The following is an 18,725-nucleotide window of genomic DNA, read 5'->3' as shown; positions in this document are numbered from 1 at the left end:
AAGACTTAGGAGACCAACAACAGATGCAATGGCAGAACAGGAAATTGAAGAAGAACAAAGAAAAATAATGTCGACGTGTGCTTGTCACCAAAAATAAATTTGAATTTTTTTGAATTTTTCCAGCCCACGGCCCCACGCACGCAGATCTACGTACAGCCAGCTGGCTTTGAGCTGGAGCTTGCCGCGACGAAGCGATGAGTCTTTGTAGATTCTGCTGGGTTTACAAGGGACTATCTCCTAGATTCGTACGTCTCAGCTCGATCAGCCGCCGCAAGGGCTGCCAGAATCGGTCGGGTAAAGTCAAACTCGTGCGTATTCGTGGATGAGTATTTCAACTGAATTTGCAATTTTTCAGTTGAGGGCGCACTTCAAACGCCCGTACCTCTGTTTTGGATTGCTCCCTGGGTCTCACACTTTAGGAGATGAGAGCTGAAAGCATACTCTTTCTTCTGATATCACACACCATACCAATTTCTGAAATTCGATTTGACCTCATTTTGCTCTGATCCTGGAGTGGTTTCAACTTTCAAGTATACCCAATTTAAGGGTGGCGCAAAATACGGTTTTGTAGCGTTGACGGATCCGGCAACAATGAATGGACCTCAAGAATTGATTCCTTCGGAGCTTGCACAAAAGTGGGAAGTTCAAGTCTGTCTGAGTACGGCGAATGCATGTAGTTCTCGGTGGTCATGCTTGCAGTCTGTCTGAGTACGGCGAATGCATGTAGTTCTCGGTGGTCATGCTTGCACGCACCCAGTGTACAACAGCACGCATGTGCCGTACATCACTGTTTGGCAGCAGTGTGATGGGAACGAAAAAACTTTTTCATTTCCGAGCTCTTTAGTTCATGCAGCTTTTATTACTCCAGGCTGTATTGGCCAAATTTTTAAAAGTTGGTTGTGTGCCTCTCTAATATCTTGAAAATTGTTGATTAAGGTTCTAACTATAAGTTACTAACTTCTGCCTTGGGTAAAGTATGGGATATTGCATCTTTCTGCGTTCTTGTCGGTTAGGGTGGACTCCGAAGTGCTTTCATCTTCAGATTATAATTGAGCCGTCAGATGCGAAAACCGACCTTATGGGAAAAATGCACTTGAAAGTTGGCGAGTTTACGCTCTGGTGCGCCTGGACAACCAAGCTACAAACCTTCGTATTTCAGTCAAATATCGGTCTTTCGGGACAATCCAAGTTTGTAAATCGAAGAGAAAACTCCAAGGAATCCAATGCAGCAAGCGCGATCGCGGCACGATGCCGCGTTCCCCAGCTGCGAAGCCTGCAAGATACGTCACGGCACTTTGCATTTCTACGTGCAAATCAAACGATCCAGACCCGGGGTTTCCCCCTTTTCAAGCGACCTACGATCTCGGCAACAGGCTCAGTCGTCTTGGAAGCTCTCAGTGCATCTTCACGAAAAAAAATGGGGCGTCCTGGGATAATGGAGATGGAAATGGCGAGCAATTTTCGTGTGACGGCGCAAGTCCAGCGCTGAAGCGATGTCTGCAGCTTGTTGCGCTGGTGCTGTGCTTTATTTGCTATCGGATTTGGGCCCAACGGGTTGCTCGTCGCCAGAGCTTTCCAGAAAGCCCACGTTTGTGGAAATCGGTCAAAGGAAACAGGAAATATTCTACAAAGTAGGTGAAACAATTGTTGGTATTTCACCCAAAATTGAGATGCAATTTGAAACGGTCTCCTATTGTAGAGGCTATAAATTTACTTCCCTTGGTCCAAATCAACTCTAGTTTTTTGCATACGACTCTTGATGCTCCTGGCTTTCAGATAGTATCACTAACACAAATATGAACTTTTTCCCATAAGGTCTGTTTTCGCATCTGACGGCTCAATTATCTTGTGTCTTGTTCATTGGTTGTGTATAGTTTATTCGTCGACCCGGCCCAGAGCGTTGGAAACGCTTGACTGCATCGCCTGACTTCAAGAATGGCAATCGCCTGCGTGCTTATCAACTGGAGGGTGTTGACTGGCTCATGTTCCGCTGGCATAACCAGTAAGGGGTTGTTTAGTGTGGCAGCAGTACTGATTTGCTTATAGGACTGTAGTTCCTCAACATGGAAGTGGCTGTTCTTACATAGCGTTTAGGCGACTAGCCATGGAAACCGAATTGTAGTTGATATATTCGGCTCTTTGGATCACGTTTCCTTGACACTCTGACTCCACTGCGGCGTTTCCTTTCCACCTCCAACTCCTTGAACACGCTCTCAGCTGCATGGAAAAAATAAATGGATAAAGTTCATTGCCCTGATGATGCCCAATGGGCGAAATATTGGCAGCATTTCATTCATTTTTTTCTTCTTTTTGTAGGTGAGAGCCTGTTCGGGGAATGGAGGTGTTCACAAGTACTTTGATCACACATTAGCATAATTATAATGTGTGTTACTTGCAATGCTGATGTTTGTTTTGATGTGTGGCTGTTTTTATTTGTGTGTGTGTGTACAGTGAAAGCTGCATTCTTGCTGATGAAATGGGCTTGGGTAAAACCATTCAGACAGTCGGCTTCATCTCTCAGATCAATGTATGTGTCTCTGTGCCACATTTCTATTCCCCCCCCCCCCCTCTCTCTCTCGCTCTCTCTCTCTCTCGCTCGCTCTCTCTCTCTCTCTCTCTCTCTCTCTCTCTCTCTCTCTCTCTCTCTCTCTCTCTCTCTCTCTCTCCCTCTCTCTCCACTTTCAAAGCATGCTGTTTTATACACGATTTCGCTGTGAACAAACGCCCAAGTAAATATTCGTGAAACTCTCACAGGTTTGAAAATCCCTCTCAACTGAGTATACAGCAACTTTCAATGGACTAGCCCTTTGTTGTCCACACATACTTGAACTGGTAGATGGATGTGTTTCGGCTCAACAATGCATTTTCGAATTCTAACTCCATCAATCCTTTCTTTCCCTTTCAACTCCCTCAGCTGATTAATACTCCATCAGTTCTTGTTCGATTTCAGTGATGAAAGTTTCTAAGAAGGAGAAAAAAGCTCCAACTTCATGCGGAGTGCGTTAGCTAGATTGCCGATTGGTACACCCATCTGTGATATGTGTGTTTGTGTGTGTGTTCTATGTTGAAGGTCATACATCTGCTGTCATTATTGTGCGGTTGTGACCATTTCTTTCTTGTTTTTTTTTCTGTGTGTTTGTGTGTGTCTGTGTGTGTGTCTGTGTGTGTGTATGTGTGTGTGTGTATATGTGTGTGTGTGTATGTGTATGTGTGTGTGTGTGTGTGTGTATGTGTGTGTGTGTGTGTGTGTATACAGACCCATGGTATAACTCGTCCATTTTTGGTCATAGCACCGCTGTCTACTATTCATAACTGGCAGCGCGAATTTGAAACCTGGACAGACATGAATGTCCTGGTTTATCATGGAAGGTACTTATTTTAACACTGATTCTGGTCTTCGTCAAGCAATGCCTGTGTTGGTGTCCTTGCAGTAGTCTTTCACCCGGAAGGAATGCTTGTTAGGCTGTCTTATTCTATAGTCAGTACTGTTGTCATGTGTACCAATGTTTGTTTTCTTTCCTTCCTGTCCGCTCCAGTTCGTACAGTCGCCGCTTGATCAGTGACTATGAACTGTACTATCGTGATGAAAAGGTTAGCGCACTAGCTTGCGGTTAAGTGTACTTCCTCCGCGTCATCGAAATTGTCGCAGTTTGACTAGTGACTTGTCACTTGTTACTGACAACTCCATAAGCTAACCCATTCAAAACTTATTACACAGTATGATAGTCTGAAGACTAGAGTAACGTTCCAGGACAGTTGGACTGAGAGTTTTCATGCAGAGATGAAGTCCTCGTCGTCGCTGTTGTCAATGGACGCAAAAATATCGTTCCGAAATATTTCAAGGAAGGTTAAAAGTTGGTCGCGCCTCATCTCAAACGCTTTGACTTTCTCCACAGGACAAGAGCTGCTATGCTTGTCGTCTGCTAGCTCTGGATGATTTCTACTTCACCACCAACGAAGCCTAGTAAGAATACACGATCGTTGCGAGGTCGGTTGATTACCGTCGGCGGACTCACCTCGATCTTGAAATGAACTTTTTTTAGCCGTGGCATGCCCATTTATTTTAGCTGTGTGGTCACAGCTCATGCAGGTAAGTGTACTATCACGTCCAGCGCGCCCTCTTTTCAGCATCACTGGTATACCATGGTACGGCACCTGCGCGTGCATCACTAGCACTACGTGTAGAGTCTACACGGCTCTTGCAGGTACAATCATGTACTAAGGGTCTCAGCCAGAGCGACAAATTTTATCGCTGTTGCAGGCATTTAGTTTGCTGACCCCTCGATGTTCCTCCAAGCGCTGCCACTTGTTCCACGAAGTCATTCCCACCCCAGCTAAGGTAAAACAGTGATGAGGCTTGAGTGAATGGCCATAAGCACGAGAAATGTGCAGGCTGCAACGCCTGACTGATCTCAGCGATTCGAAATTACCATCGCAGCGACATCAGCGAAGAAATTGCGTCTAGTTCAAAAATTCCAGCTTCCAATAACAGAAAATAGAACTTTGCCGTCACCCTATACTGATGATTATCGCCTATGTCCGATTCCTTGCCTCTGGTACGAGTGCTGGTGAGTAAATACCCCGTTTTATATCAAAAGTCAAACTGCGACAATTTCGATGACGCGGAGGAAGTAAAACATTCTGGTGAAGTATGAATCTGCAGGAAGTGCTGTGGTCCTAGCTAGAGCCTTGTTCACATTTGACGTAATACTGACAGTACGGGATGTAAGAGCCTCAGGACGGCTGGGACACGCTGCACAATCTTGTACGATTTTTCGTACGATGCGACATGCAGCAGTTGTTGCGATGGTCAACGCTGATCGGCGCGAGTCGTAACGTATGCCCCGTGACGGGCTTGGCTTTCAGCCCTAATTTTTTTCTTTCTTTTTTAATGAAGTGGAATCACGCTCACAATACCAGTTTGTAATGAAGATCAAAAAGGTGGCCCCGGATGTTGTGCCATTCAAATTATGGCCACGGGAAAGGATAAAACAAAACGCCGGAAACACTACTGCACTATCCCTAAATTCAGCGAATGATATGAAATCTTGTCCTACTAAAATTCAACTCAGTGTTGTGAGTCATTCGGTTATTTATCATAGGAAGTATTGTATTTGAAATTCTGAAATTTGCATTTGCACCTATCGCCACACAACGCCATCGCCAGTTCATACTCGAATGCAGCCGTTTTGGACGCTTTCGTCTCTGCATACAGCATTAATTTTGAACAGATCAAACTCTTCTGCTGCTTCCCGATTTTTACGGTTATCTCGTTGCGTTGATGTTCCCGGGGTTCACATTGGACGCCATCAGTCGGCGTCATGAGCGCCCTGTCGAATGTGAACTAGGCTTCATACATAAGTTGATGATGGATGTGCATATGGTGGCTGCTTCTCACTCTGGCTTGACGGTTGCACTTTGTTTGCTTGTGTAGCTTCAAGTCATTCCCAACTTGTACAAGTTCAATGTCATCATCACGACCTATGAGATGATTTTGGGTAAGTACATGAGATACGAGAGAGTTTAAGCCAATATGAATGAGTGCATCACGGTTGTGGATGGCATTGAGCTTGTTGAACACATCGAAGTCACCAGCCATACAGACCAGACTGAAGATGCAGCAACAAGTCACAACTTAGTTCACAACTCTCTATGGGGAGTGATTGTGTAATTCTAGCCTGGACTGGCCGAGAGGTGAGCTAGCCCGCCTGCATCTGGGCATCTCGATCTCTGGTCTCGGGCATATAATTATTATACTGGAATTTCCTTGTGCAGATAAATGTCCAATGGGCTGGCCCGGCCCGCCGGGATCCTGGATTGAGGCACATTAGATCCCGCCAGGTGGGGCCAGTCCATTTGCCATTTTAACCCTTTACCGGCAGCCCCATACTTGAATGCGTCAACGTTGACGCATTCGACATGCATACAAAACCATGCCTGGCATGACGGGAAGCATCAGCCCACGAGGATTTCCCGTGGCCCTCACACAGCCAAGGTATGATCCTATCGGTAGCTGAAGAGATCTACGCGTGTCCCATTTGATTTCATTGAGAACTGCGCGATCGAAAACTTACGGAAATACACGCGCGCCGACAATGCCGTCCGCCTCCGTCAAAACATCGTAAGGTGCATTTTCTCTTGCGCAGTGAGTTCCTTTCGTCCTCGGATGACTTCTCCGACGAGGACCTAGCAGTCATTCGCTCTGGAACCGACGACAGATAGATAAATACTTCGTTCCAGCCGCCGATACAAGCGAATTTCAAATTACGGAGCGGGGCGCACACCAAGTAAATTCTCACGCAAATATGAGGAGCGCCAGCCGCTGAAGGCGATGTCGTCGTGATGTACCTGGAAGAATCTGATGGTGCTTATGGTGGGGAAGCCATGGAGAGCGATCCCCGTGTCGACAGTCTCCCAGAGACGGAAATTTAGGCCATCGACTTTCTACGTACCTGAGTGACGGCAGCGCAGCGCGGCGTGCGACCTTACGGAGCTTTCCGACAGCGATTTTGGGGCGATGCTGCTCTCATTTGCGAGCGAGGCATGGCCACTGACGTTTGTGATGGCTATGGCGTTTGTTTCCGCTCCGAAGTCGACTTGTTTTGGCAGTATCATGTCAATGTCGGAACTCTGACGATTTGCATGTGTACAATTTCCGTGTTTAGACGTAGAGGTGCCGATTTAGCAGCGTATGTGTGTGGTATGAGAAAATAAATTTTTCCATGGTCAAGAAGTAGTACTAGACTTCCAATAAAACATAACTTGCACATACAAAATGTGGCCTCGTTGTGAGTTATTGGCATCCTTCTCAATGTTATGGATTTCATATACAAAAGTAACTTGCCGGTAAAGGGTTAAGCACATAACAAATCAAATTTGCATGCCTGGGATCCCAGATGCACGTTGCTAGGCCACCTGTTACCAAGGCTGCCAACCAGCTCCGGTCATTGCTTCAATATTATCAAAAGTTCAAAACCCTGGTAAAGGTAAAACAGAGGCTTGTTCCACATGCTTGATCCTCATAGCAAGTGCAGCAGGTCCCCATGACCTTGTTTGTCCCTTTATACCATATGGTTTGTATTTTGTAATAACTAGTGCTTGTTCGTTTTGCAAATTTCTCATCAGCTGCTGAAGATCCAACACTCTCATCAATAATGTGGCGCGCAGTTGTGATTGATGAAGCACATCGACTGAAGAACCGCAACTGCAAACTGATCGAGGGCTTGGATCAACTTCAAATGGTATGTCTTGTCCATGTATCCGCTCTCTGCCCCACACTCTCCTTCCTCGTCCTGAAGACTCTTGCGTTTTATGAGTGGTGTGTCATAATAGTTGCTTTCTTGTGGTATTGGTAGTTAACCCTTTACTGTCCGTACATACAAGCATCGATCCAATGGGATCGATGGGGTAGGCATTTTGAAATTATCGTAACTTGCTCAAATCTAGGTCTTTCGGAGAGATCGAAATATGTAGGTCGAAGAGAAAAGTCTCAGCTGTCGCCTCGAACAATTCCCGAAGCGATACGAAGAGCGGTTGCTGAGTTATCGCACTCGTAATTCTGGTCCCGGGAAATGTGCGTTCAGAGCGCGACGCGCATGTCGACGGCTGGGATTTTCCCTGTTTACGTCACCTGTCGGCAAGGCTACACCGATTCAAATTCAAAAGTAGGTTCCCGGGAGTCTCTACGAAAATATTTGAGCTCGATACGAGCAACAGGGGTGACATGGTGGATTGAGATCGATCTCGAGCGTGAGCTCAGCGCTTTTGCGCGTTCCCTGGCTTGCAGCGCTGGACCAGTGCATCCTGTGGCGCCGAGTGTGGGCTCATTGCGTTCGTCTCGTCAAGACCTTTCCAGGATGCCCAAGATCGTGGAAATCGTCAAATTCAAACCAAAGTTACGTCTAATTTTAGTTTCAGATTTTGTGGTTGCGTGGGCTTGTATACATTTTAATCGGACAGTAAAGGGTTAAGAAAGTGTTGCATCATGTTGTCTGGTACTAGTATTGCATGTGGACAGGCACGCGTGATATTGCACACGGGCTGTTTACCTGGTCACCATTCCATAGTGAGACACCCGTACGCAATAATGTGTAGTTGTCTTTATCCAAAGTGGGACTGCCCCCCCCCCCACACACACACACACAAGGAGAGAACAGTTGGTCAGTCTGTATGTAGCGTGTACTACGAAGAACTAGTATTACAACTGGAGTAGCCTCCTGTTCGCTTATTCATGTGTACTCAAACCAATGCATTTGTATGTGTTCTGTTCTTACTTGATGGATAAGGAGCACAAAGTCCTTCTAACCGGTACTCCCTTGCAAAACAACGTGGAAGAACTGTACAACCTGCTCAGCTTCCTACAGCCGCAGCGATTCTATAGCGAGGCTGCCTTTATGGAAGAGTTTGGCAACTTGAAGACAGAAAGTCAAGTTGAGAAGCTTCAGCAGGTTAGTGTGTTGAGATTTGAGTTTGGCGTTACTGTATCTTTCTCCGGCTGCTTACCAACTGCTGACAGGTAGCTTGTGCAATATAAGTGTGTGCGTGTACTTAAACTACTGCAATGCTCAACCACAATATGACTGTCTTCTTTTCACTGCTACAGCTGTTAAAACCCATGATGTTGCGTCGTATCAAGCAGGATGTAGAGAAGAACATTGCCCCCAAGGAGGAAACAGTTATTGAAGTAGAGCTTACAACCATGCAGAAGAAGTTCTATCGTGCTATCTTGGAGCGAAACTTCTCTTTCTTGTCACGTGGTGGTAGTGCACAGAACATGCCTAGCTTGATGAATACCATGATGGAGCTAAGGAAATGTTGTAACCACCCGTTCCTTATTAACGGTAAGTCTCTGCCTCATGTCGCCAACGTTACAATGATGTATCCATCTTTGCTCTGTAACCTGATTGGATGTGGAGCATTTATTTGGCCACGTGGGCTGCATAATACTGTAAACAAGGGATGTAGCGGATATTTGACAATTTGAACTTATTCAATCTAACAACGCTCCAAGAATATTCGAATAGGACATTTTCAAATTTCAAGGTTCGTATTATGACTTGGGCTGCGTTCGCGGTTTTGTCTGCTTGGTAGAGTAGAGTAGAGCCGATGGTGGAAAAAGAAGAGACGGTAATTGGTGGTTTATGAACGCTAATCTACCTATTTCGGTGGAACGTTGATTTACAGTACAACGTTAGGTATTTTGTGGAAACCAGATCTCATCATCACATAAGGCCACACCAAGTTATTTCATTGTTTCTCGTCACCTGAAAATCTCAAAAGGAACGCGGGCGGGCGGAAAAAAAACAAAATAGGGTTTGAAAAACAAAAACTGCTATTTACACTACAAAGGCCCAATTTATGACCTAAAATCAGACTATACACCACGCGTGACAGTCAATTGCAACATACAGCCAGAAAACCAGGCTCCTGCACCGGCCTCTGGTGAGGAAGTCCAGTGTTTACCGACGCCCGGAACACTGTCAGTCCAAAACGGTGCACTGTCATGCACTGTCTTGACTTGTACCGGAACTGTGTGTAGCAAAGAAGACGACCAGGTCGTGTGGTGGTGTGGTACTTGAACTACCGGTATGCGTACATACACGGTGCAAAAGTCGTCCTTCGGTTCGTGCACTAGCACTGCACTCCAGATTTGACGCCGCGCGTACTTTTACAACGCCTTTTTATGCGTGTTTACCGGGACGCGAGATTTTTTTTTTGGTCCAATCCTCAAGAAAGGTACGCGCGCGGTGACGAGAAACAATGAAAAAACTTGGTGTGGCCTAAGTGCAGAAATACCGTATCTCTACCAATTTCTACCTACTTCTACCAGTCTCAAACCTGGTAGAGCCAGTAGAGGAAAGTAGAATCTACCATTAAATTGAGATAGAAACAACGAACAGTACATATACCGAAAGAAGTAGTTTCTACCCAAACCTTGTTGAATTCCCAATTTCCGGTATTCATTGTGGATGTAAATGCTGCTGTATGCGTTTGCTGATCAGGTGCTGAGGAACGTATTGTGGGCGAATATTGCCAGACCCAGTCACTGACACCTGCTCAACTCAACCAGTCGCAGAGTATGAAAGCGCTGATTGAAGCATCTGGCAAGCTGGTGCTCATTGATAAGCTCTTGCCCAAGTTGAAAGCCGGTGGACACAAAGTACTGATTTTCTCTCAGATGGTACGCTGTCTGGACATCCTGGAGGACTACCTGCGGTATCGGAGGTGAGTCTGTCCATCTATTCGTTAAGGTGACTTGATTTGAAGTGCTGTTGATGAATTCTGATGGAGATCTCTCACTGGCTTGTTCCCAGTGAGCACTGGTGTCAGACATTCATGGCCTTGTGTATTCAATGTCTTATGTCACGTTCACATTGCCAACTTTGTGGCAATGTCTGCATCACATGACCCGCTTGAAACTCTCATCAATGCAAGTATGGAAACCTGTGATGTGCAATGAGTAGAACTTCCGTAGCTTGTTAATGCTGGTGTGTGTAAATATGTATTTGTTGTGTTGACCCTTATATAGGTATCTGTATGAACGCATCGATGGAGGTGTGCGTGGCAACTTACGTCAAGCTGCAATTGACAGGTTCTCAAAACCAGGTACAGGTCATAATTATTGTTATCATGATGCGGTGTACGCTTGTGCTTGTGTACAGGCAAGCTTTTTTACAGTCCGTATGCAGTTGTGTATATAATAGTGCGACACTGTACGAATGTCTCCGTGTCATGCTATCTCTCTCTCTCTCTCTTTCTCTCTTTCTCTCTCTCTCACTCTCTTTCTCTCTCTTTCCTTCCCTCCCTCTCTCCCCGCTACCCACTCCCACACTCTCACCCACCCTCGTTCTCTCTTTCTTTCTCTCTCTACCTGTCTTTATAAATCTCTCTCTCTCTCTCTCTCTCTCTCTCTCTCTCTCTCTCTCTCTCTCTCTCATGTGTCTATGTGCAGACTCAGACAGATTTGTGTTCCTCCTGTGTACCCGTGCGGGTGGACTGGGTATCAACCTGACAGCAGCAGACTGCTGTATCATCTTTGACTCGGACTGGAATCCCCAAAATGATCTACAAGCTCAGGCACGCTGTCATCGTATTGGCCAAAACAAAGCTGTCATGGTCTATCGTCTCATCACCAGAAATTCCTACGAGCGTGAAATGTTTGATCGGTAAGAGAAATTTGTTAGGTTCTGTCCGATGGGATAAATTTAGTTTGTCTCAACTCCTGCTGCTGCTTACACTGTTTGAATGATCATGTAACTAACGTAGGGGATCACTTTACCATGTACTTAACATGTGCATCTGCAATGTGGTGTGTGTGTTACCAACTTACCACATAACTGAATGCATGCGCAAACAAGGCAAGAATGTACTGCACGGGGGGGGGGGGGTGATTCATAAGAGAGTGATGTTTGGGATATAGTGTGAGCTGCATAATCGTATCTGTTCTGTCAATGCCCGGTTCCATGCCTGAATAAGCTGAAAATGAAGCTACTGTAGGAGCATAATTTTTCGTTCGCACTAACTGTCATTGGAAGTCTAAATTTGACCTTCGGTGGGAACAATGGTGCTGGCTGAGAGCGCACATACAAGTAACCTGTGCAGCATTTAGTTACGCACAGACTTTGCTCCTCTCACATTTTAGTTACGCACAGACTTTGCTCCTCTCACCTGTTAGTTACGCACAGACTTTGCTCCTCTCACCTACCAAAGGTAGCGAAGGTCTGTACTTGAAGCTTGATCATGGGGTGGTGATGTCCCCCGGCAACAGAAAGATAGTTCTTGACCTACTCCTAAACGGATCCGTAATATTTGTATAAGCGACGCAGATTACATGATACATGATTACATGATAGTTATCTTTATTTGTACTTGTACAGTAGTGTAGTACATTGTGGGTAATGCACTCTCCTGGTCTGTACTCTGGTGGTGTTTGTGTTTGTTTTAGGTCACTTTTGTAGCAAGTGGTATACTTTCATTGTGCTTTTTCTTCTTTTTCTATAGTGCCAGCAAGAAGCTCGGTCTAGATCGTGCTGTCTTACAGAACATCAGCAAGGGTGCTAATGCTAGTCCAGTAAGTATCATCATGGTCTAAGAGTTGTGCTGTCAAAGCCTGTCATTGCCATTTTTTCTCTCTTTGTTGTACAGTCGGCCTACCCTTATAACGATATTTGCGTCAGACCAAGAAATATTGTTATAAGGGTAATATTGTTATAGGGGTAACTGGTTCATTTCATACACAGACGTCATAATGCATGGATTTTTTATATTTTTTGCACTCTTCGTAGCATAAAACACTGATGTACATGCACATTATGTACACAGCAAGGTGCCCACTGGTGCTCCAATTGCATTTCATCATGTCCCAGCGACTTTTGAAGTGAAGCTTGCCCTTCCTGGATAGTGGGCTCTACATATTCCCTGCTAGATATTGTTATAAAATGGAAAATATCGATTAGTCAGCCCATTTTATATCGTTATAGGGGTAATATCGTTATAGCAATACCGTAAAAGTCCGTAAATAAGTACCTGCCCAAAAGAAATACCCCCTTCATTCTTTTGGCTCTGTCTGTTGAAGTCAAGTCAAGCCCGATAAACATACTGCCCGAAATAAGTACCGGTACGGTGCGCACATGCAGCACGTAGCATGTACATCTACATGAAAACGACTTCTCCACTACACACAAGTCAGGTCCGAAAGTTAGTTCGTGCCCGAAAGTCAGTACCCGCCCGAAAGTTAGTACGGGCGTGGTCACTAAATTCGAAAGTAAATACGTACTTATTTACGGACTTTTACGGTATTGTTATAGAGGTAAGGCGTTGTATACGCAAGTCAATGGAGTGATTTGGTTTGGCAGAAAAATATCGTTATAAGGGTAATATCGTTATAGAGGTTATCGTTATAAGGGTAGGTTGACTGTATCTGTTAAATCCCATCTGTGCTGTACCACGTTTGCTCTGTAGTGCTGTTTCTAAGTACACAAGGCATGGCGCTAAATAGTTTGTGCTGAAGATTAGAGCTGGCATCTTCAGTAGCTATGCCCAGCTCTATTTATGGGACTCATTCCAAGGACGTGTCTGTTCATGTTTTCCTTGCGTCTACCATCCAGACACAGATGCTCAACAAGAAAGAAGTTGAAGATCTCTTGCGTCGTGGTGCGTATGGTGCTATCATGGATGAAGACGATGCAGCAAACAAGTAAGAATCCACACTGCTGTGCAGTGCATTAGTAGCAGCAGCTATCATTATCTGTTGCTGTGTCTGGTCTGTGTGTGCTTGTCCGGTGTATGTACTGTGTGTACCGCCTGTACCCTGCCAGAGAAGGAGGGTTTGGCGGAACAGTGGATTTCACTTTCTTGCTTGTTGGCACTGGCTAACTATTTGCTTAATTTCTGCCCATTGCCGTTCAGGTTTTGTGAAGAGGACATCGAGCAGATTTTGTCCCGGCGTACTCAGGTTATCAACATCGAGACTGAGGGACCAGGCTCAACATTCGCAAAGGTAATAAGTCAGCAGTGTACTCGTTTGATTGCTCAAGTGTTTGGTGTTACCAGTAGGCAAGTGTTCGGCATGACAAGTGTGTATTTGGGCACTCTCAAGCACTGGCCCTGAAGTTATAATGCAGTTAGCCTGCATTCCCAGTTGCTCACCTATCCATACAGCGCAGAGCACAGCGCAGAGCACAGCGCAGCGCAGTCAATCCACTCTCCACTCTATTGCTTTGGTAGAGGTGGGCGGTAGCCAATACTCTACTATGCAGATGCTGCTCCTGCCTATGGAGATTGAGTGTTGGCTATTTTCTTTGCTTTTTTGTGCAGGCAAGCTTCGTATCAGAGAAAGGTGCTGCTGACATCAATGTGGACGATCCTGACTTCTGGGAGAAGTGGGCCAAGAAGGCAGAGATTGAAGACGATGCATATGGTGATGTAAGCTACTGCTGCACATACTTGCAATAGTAGTTATGTACACACAATTTGAAACCCACGATGTGTGGTCTGTAATGTGGGCTTGTTAGAGTGTAGGGTCCTCTCCAAGCATGTCTAATCCAAGAAATGGTCAACTCAGGTTGGGTGAAATGCCTGAAAGGGTTTGAAAATAATGTGTAAAAAGATGTTATGATGTATGGATGGTCAAGAGTCATGTATAGTAGTGTAGGTGATGTTGAACTTAGTCCAAATAACAACACGAATACACCATTGTCAATCACTGAACCGCTGAAGTACATCTGGAGCCTGGACGTCCATTGTAAGAGTCAGGATAGCTTTAGCTTCCTCGCGCTGAACAATACCATCTGCAATATGGCGGATGTCACGTGGGGTTTCCAGGATGCCGGAACGCGCAATCTCATTGACAGTTGTAGCAACCTGGTATTTTGGTAGGCACCGTACTGCTTATCCAGCTTCTCACTTGCGTGTTGTTTGTTGTTTGTATTCTGTCTGTCTGTTATCGGTGAAGCAACTCATTATTGATGCTCCACGCCAGCGCAAACAGACACGCCGGTTTGGTAATGACGAGGCAATGGACGTATCTGACTTTGAAGACCTTGGGTCAGACTCTGATTCCAAGGGTCAGTCTGCAGCCAAAGTTGCCGCTAACAGGTCCAAGGCATGGACAAGGCACGAATGTTTCAGAGTGGAAAAGAACCTACAGACGTTTGGGTAAGTCATAAGGTGGCCAGATGATTGTGTTTGACAACGTGATAACTGTGAATGGCATGTACAGATTTTCACCTGTGTAAAACTGTGGGTGTGTGTGGGTGTGTGGGTGTGTGGGGGGGGGGGGGTGACTTGAACACTGTTGGTCCCTTCAGGACTATCATCTCCGGATGGGCATATTGTATTGTGTGCGTGCGTGTGTGCATGTGTTGATTACCTCAAAGTGCTTGCTATCGGTATGCCTCAAAGTGCTTGCTATCAGTATGCCTACTGAAATGTCGCTCTGCCTGTGTTCGTTGTCCAGTTGGGGCCGATGGGAACAGATTGCCTATCACCCACCGATGCTGAAGAGGACCTTAGCACCGCTTGATGCTGAGTCAATGTGCCGTGCCGTTGTAAGTACTTGACTATGAAAGTTTGAAGACATGCGTATGCTAAACTGGCTTCACGGCCAGACATGCTCTGTGTCTTCTGTGCATGTGTCTTTGCTCTCGCTGTGTGCAAAACTCAATAGGGGTGATTGCTTTGGTGCTAACGTTTGACCAATATCCACTGTCCACTGCAGCTGGTGTACTGTATTCAACATCACCAAGGAGAGAAGAAACTACGCGAGTACGCTGAACAGCTGCTGCGTGCTCCGTGCACTGTTGATGTCACTGGTATGTTACGTGATACTAAAGTCATTGCGTGAACTGATGTTGTAGTGTTGATAACTGTGCAACTCGCATACATTGCATACGCCATTACCCGTATACTTCGAAGTAGATGATAATTATAATGTCATCATGAATAGTGACCGTTCACTGTACCACTGCCGTGCGCGGGTGGACATGTGTGCGTGCAAAGTAGTGTGATGTTTATCATCACGAAGTGTCACGATGATGCCAGTGACCGGTATATGCACTGCACTTATGTTCTCGTTCACTTTGTTCCTCTGTATCCTGTGCTCTGTGGATTCTGTGTTCAACACTCCTTTCAGATGAAGCACAGAAGAAAGCAGTGAAGAGATCAAAGAAGTATTGCAAGAGAGACTGTTCTGAGATTGGATTGGTAAGTTCACCTAGCTACCTGCTGCTCTGTGTGTAGAAAGCTGTGCGTCTTTGTTTTGAACAGTAATGTTAGATGCATGTTGTTGCTATTGCAGGTACTAGTATAGTAGTATGCATTCCTGATAGGCATGAATGTGTAATGCCATTGGCATTGGTGTGAGAGTTAGCTTCACCTCCTCTCTGTTTCCACCCCCACACTCACCCCCGAACCGGCAGTGTATTTTGTAAATTCACATTGAGTGCTACTTTCTTTACGTGTGAATTTTGATGTTGGTTGCCCTATTCTGACAGCGTGACTATGAGTATCTGTTCGATCTGGATTTGCTTAACCTGTTCACGGATGAGCGCTATCGCAAGCACATGCAAGGACATGCCAACAAGTAGGTGCATTTATCTTGCAACATGCCAGCTTCATAGAATCATAGTATCATAGAGATCATAGTACATGTAAAGAGAGAGAGAGAGATGATAGTACATGTAAAGAATGTATGGTTTACTGGACGTTCCGGTTACACACATCCTCCCTCTAAGATCCAATCCTCTCAGCCTCTCTCTCTCTCTCTCTCTCTCTCTCTCTCTCTCTCTCTCTCTCTCTCTCTCTCTCTCTGTCTCTCTCTCACATCTCATCTCTCTGTCTTCTACATTGTATTCTTAGGAAGCATTTGAATTGTCACTCTATGACTTTTTGAGGAGTTGTGTTTTCTGAAGAGGTAGCTTATTGGCCTCTTCAGAAAGCGAAAGTCTGCTCTAAACTCCTTGAAGCTCCACAACCTCACCCAAGGGTCCGGGTGGATTAGTTTGGAAGAGCTTGAAACATTCCCACGAAAACTACCTTTTGTATGCATTTCTTGTAGATACTATGACAAATTTTGACCTACACATCCGTAAGGGAAGCCCACTTTTACGTGGATGTGTGCTTGGAAAATATCATTGCTATGACGATTCCATTGAAAATAGTGAGGTTGGCAGAAACCGTTGTATTGGGATACTGCAGCTCATCTCTTCTAAGATTCTTCTCAATAAGTTGATGAGGTCAATTTGAACTTCTCCAATGAGTGTGCCGTGTTGCAGATGCTCAGCATGGCATGTTCTGCTTCGTGAGAATTGAGTTTTTGCTGCTACATTGTCTTTATTTGCCCGGTGCAGGATTTTGACTCGTGTCAAGATGCTTCATGTTCTCTCCAGTGAAGTGATTGGTGATCAGGCTGACCTCATCATGAATGGAATGCCTGCCAAGTAAGTACATGCAGTACCTCTGGTGTCTCTATTTCTGTGTCTCTAGTGCCTGCGGTGCTGTGTCTTCGTCCTAATCCCTTGCATTTCCATAGCCTTTCTTGACTGCACTGCACTTTTGTCTCAGTCAACAACATTATCAAACTATCGCCTCGCTATATCCACTTGTGTATCCGCAGGACTTCCGTTAGTACACGGTATTGTTATGTGTTTGCCTGCTGGTGTCTGATGGGTGCCTTGTGCAGTGTACTGAATTCTTTTTCAGGTTTCAGAAACAGGGTATGGTTGTGTATGTGTCCACTGCAGTGACTTACGCATGGACTTCCCACCGCCTGAAGATGTTGAACCGCCGTCAACCTGGTGGGATGAAGAATGTGATCGGTCACTGATGACTGGAGCGTACAAGCATGGTAGGTAGTGTGATTGGTGTCCGTGTTGTGTTTATCAGTACAATGCCGTGTTGTGTTTATCAGTACAATGCCGTGTTGTGTTTATCAGTACATGTACTTGCTTGCTGTAATAACCACACTTGATGTTGTCAATTTTTATCACTCATGATTTGCGTGGACTAGTCTCTCAAATTATGTACACATTAATGCAGACTAAAATAGGCCGCTATGCGAGGGTTAATATTTTGTATTCATTTCAGAATTCCCCCAGAGGCTGGAAAGCCTGTCGAGGAGGGTTACCATATCATCGTATAATACATGAAAATGTGTATTGTGTATAGAGGAGGAGAGAGAGAGAGTGAAAAGGAATACGTAAAATGGGGAGAACATTGCAAACTCAGCAGAGGTCAGCAGAGGTCAGCAGAGGGCGTTCGGGTTTGTTGTACCTCTGAGTTTCATGCCGCAAATCTGTATTGTCACGTTAGCCAATCAGTTGCCAATATGTGATATACTAATGTCATTATTGTATGATGGTGTTGTATGCGGCATGTCCTGTACACGGTGTGTATGTGTTTCTGCAGGGTATGAGCGCTTTGCAGCAATGCGTGGCGACCCATTGCTCTGCTTCCTGGATCGGTGTGGGCCAGCGCCTGTCAAGTCCCGCAGCAAAACCTCCGGTGCTTCGGGCTCAGGTGCGGGTGCCGGTGATGAAGACGACATGGACAATATGGATGATGAAGGAGATGATGAAGGAGATGATGACAGCAAGAAGGGAGGATCACAAGGAGCTCCTGAAGCTACTGAAGCAGACGCGGAAGAAGGTTTGTTGCCCTGGCCAGTTCCAATGGATGTCAACACTCGGTTACGCCGTTTAGTTGCTGCTTATCAACGCCATCAAAAGAAGCAAGAACAGCAACAAGTCCAGAAGGAAGCGGTATGTCACCAGATTTTAGTTTCATTTTTAAGTTAGGTGTATCATCTCATGTCCGTTGTGCTGTTTTGACATGCTACCTTCCCTTGTGTTATGCACACAGGAAACTCGCCGGAAAGAGAAGCATGCTGCAGTGCAGAAGAAGAAGGATGCACGTCGTCTGGAGCAGGAACAAAGGTATGCAATCAGACCTTCTTTTTTTTTAAGTTGGTCAGCAGTTTACTTCTTGCGATATATCTGTGTATGTGTCCTCGTCTGTTGAGTATAGTCTTTACAGGATATGCATGTACAGTGCTGGCAACTGAAATCCGACCCCCTGAGCGGAGCGCTCACATCGCAAAGAATGTGAACCCACCGCTCAGGGGGTCGGATTTCAGTTGCCAGCACTGTACAGGGCCGTAGCAGGCGGTCCGGCAGGTCCGGCAGCTGCCGGACCAATATTCGACCAAAAAAAAAACCAAAAAAAAAAAA

At 45.5% G+C, this 18,725-nt stretch overlaps 1 protein-coding gene across 1 annotated transcript in view; it reads left to right on the top strand.

Annotated features, from left to right (window-relative positions):
• Window positions 1-18,725, top strand: part of LOC135817596 (chromodomain-helicase-DNA-binding protein 8-like) — a 48,830-nt gene that overhangs the window by 18,815 nt on the left and 11,290 nt on the right. Inside the window, exons 12-35 of the mRNA XM_065330815.1 lie at window positions 1,875-2,002; window positions 2,452-2,527; window positions 3,257-3,369; window positions 3,537-3,591; window positions 5,435-5,498; window positions 7,126-7,241; window positions 8,286-8,447; window positions 8,603-8,840; window positions 10,002-10,224; window positions 10,529-10,605; window positions 10,952-11,165; window positions 12,001-12,070; window positions 13,107-13,195; window positions 13,408-13,498; window positions 13,816-13,923; window positions 14,453-14,655; window positions 14,957-15,047; window positions 15,218-15,311; window positions 15,632-15,702; window positions 15,993-16,081; window positions 16,848-16,937; window positions 17,241-17,344; window positions 17,905-18,257; window positions 18,358-18,431. Coding sequence (XP_065186887.1) covers window positions 1,875-2,002; window positions 2,452-2,527; window positions 3,257-3,369; window positions 3,537-3,591; window positions 5,435-5,498; window positions 7,126-7,241; window positions 8,286-8,447; window positions 8,603-8,840; window positions 10,002-10,224; window positions 10,529-10,605; window positions 10,952-11,165; window positions 12,001-12,070; window positions 13,107-13,195; window positions 13,408-13,498; window positions 13,816-13,923; window positions 14,453-14,655; window positions 14,957-15,047; window positions 15,218-15,311; window positions 15,632-15,702; window positions 15,993-16,081; window positions 16,848-16,937; window positions 17,241-17,344; window positions 17,905-18,257; window positions 18,358-18,431 — 2,993 coding nt within the window. The remainder of the gene's footprint in view (window positions 1-1,874; window positions 2,003-2,451; window positions 2,528-3,256; window positions 3,370-3,536; window positions 3,592-5,434; window positions 5,499-7,125; window positions 7,242-8,285; window positions 8,448-8,602; window positions 8,841-10,001; window positions 10,225-10,528; window positions 10,606-10,951; window positions 11,166-12,000; window positions 12,071-13,106; window positions 13,196-13,407; window positions 13,499-13,815; window positions 13,924-14,452; window positions 14,656-14,956; window positions 15,048-15,217; window positions 15,312-15,631; window positions 15,703-15,992; window positions 16,082-16,847; window positions 16,938-17,240; window positions 17,345-17,904; window positions 18,258-18,357; window positions 18,432-18,725) is intronic.

This window comes from Sycon ciliatum, chromosome 5 (assembly GCF_964019385.1).
Source record: "Sycon ciliatum chromosome 5, ocSycCili1.1, whole genome shotgun sequence".
Classification (NCBI taxonomy): Eukaryota; Metazoa; Porifera; class Calcarea; order Leucosolenida; family Sycettidae; genus Sycon; species Sycon ciliatum.
The sequence above is the reverse complement of the archived record's forward strand: the minus strand, read 5'-3'. Positions and strand labels throughout refer to the sequence as shown.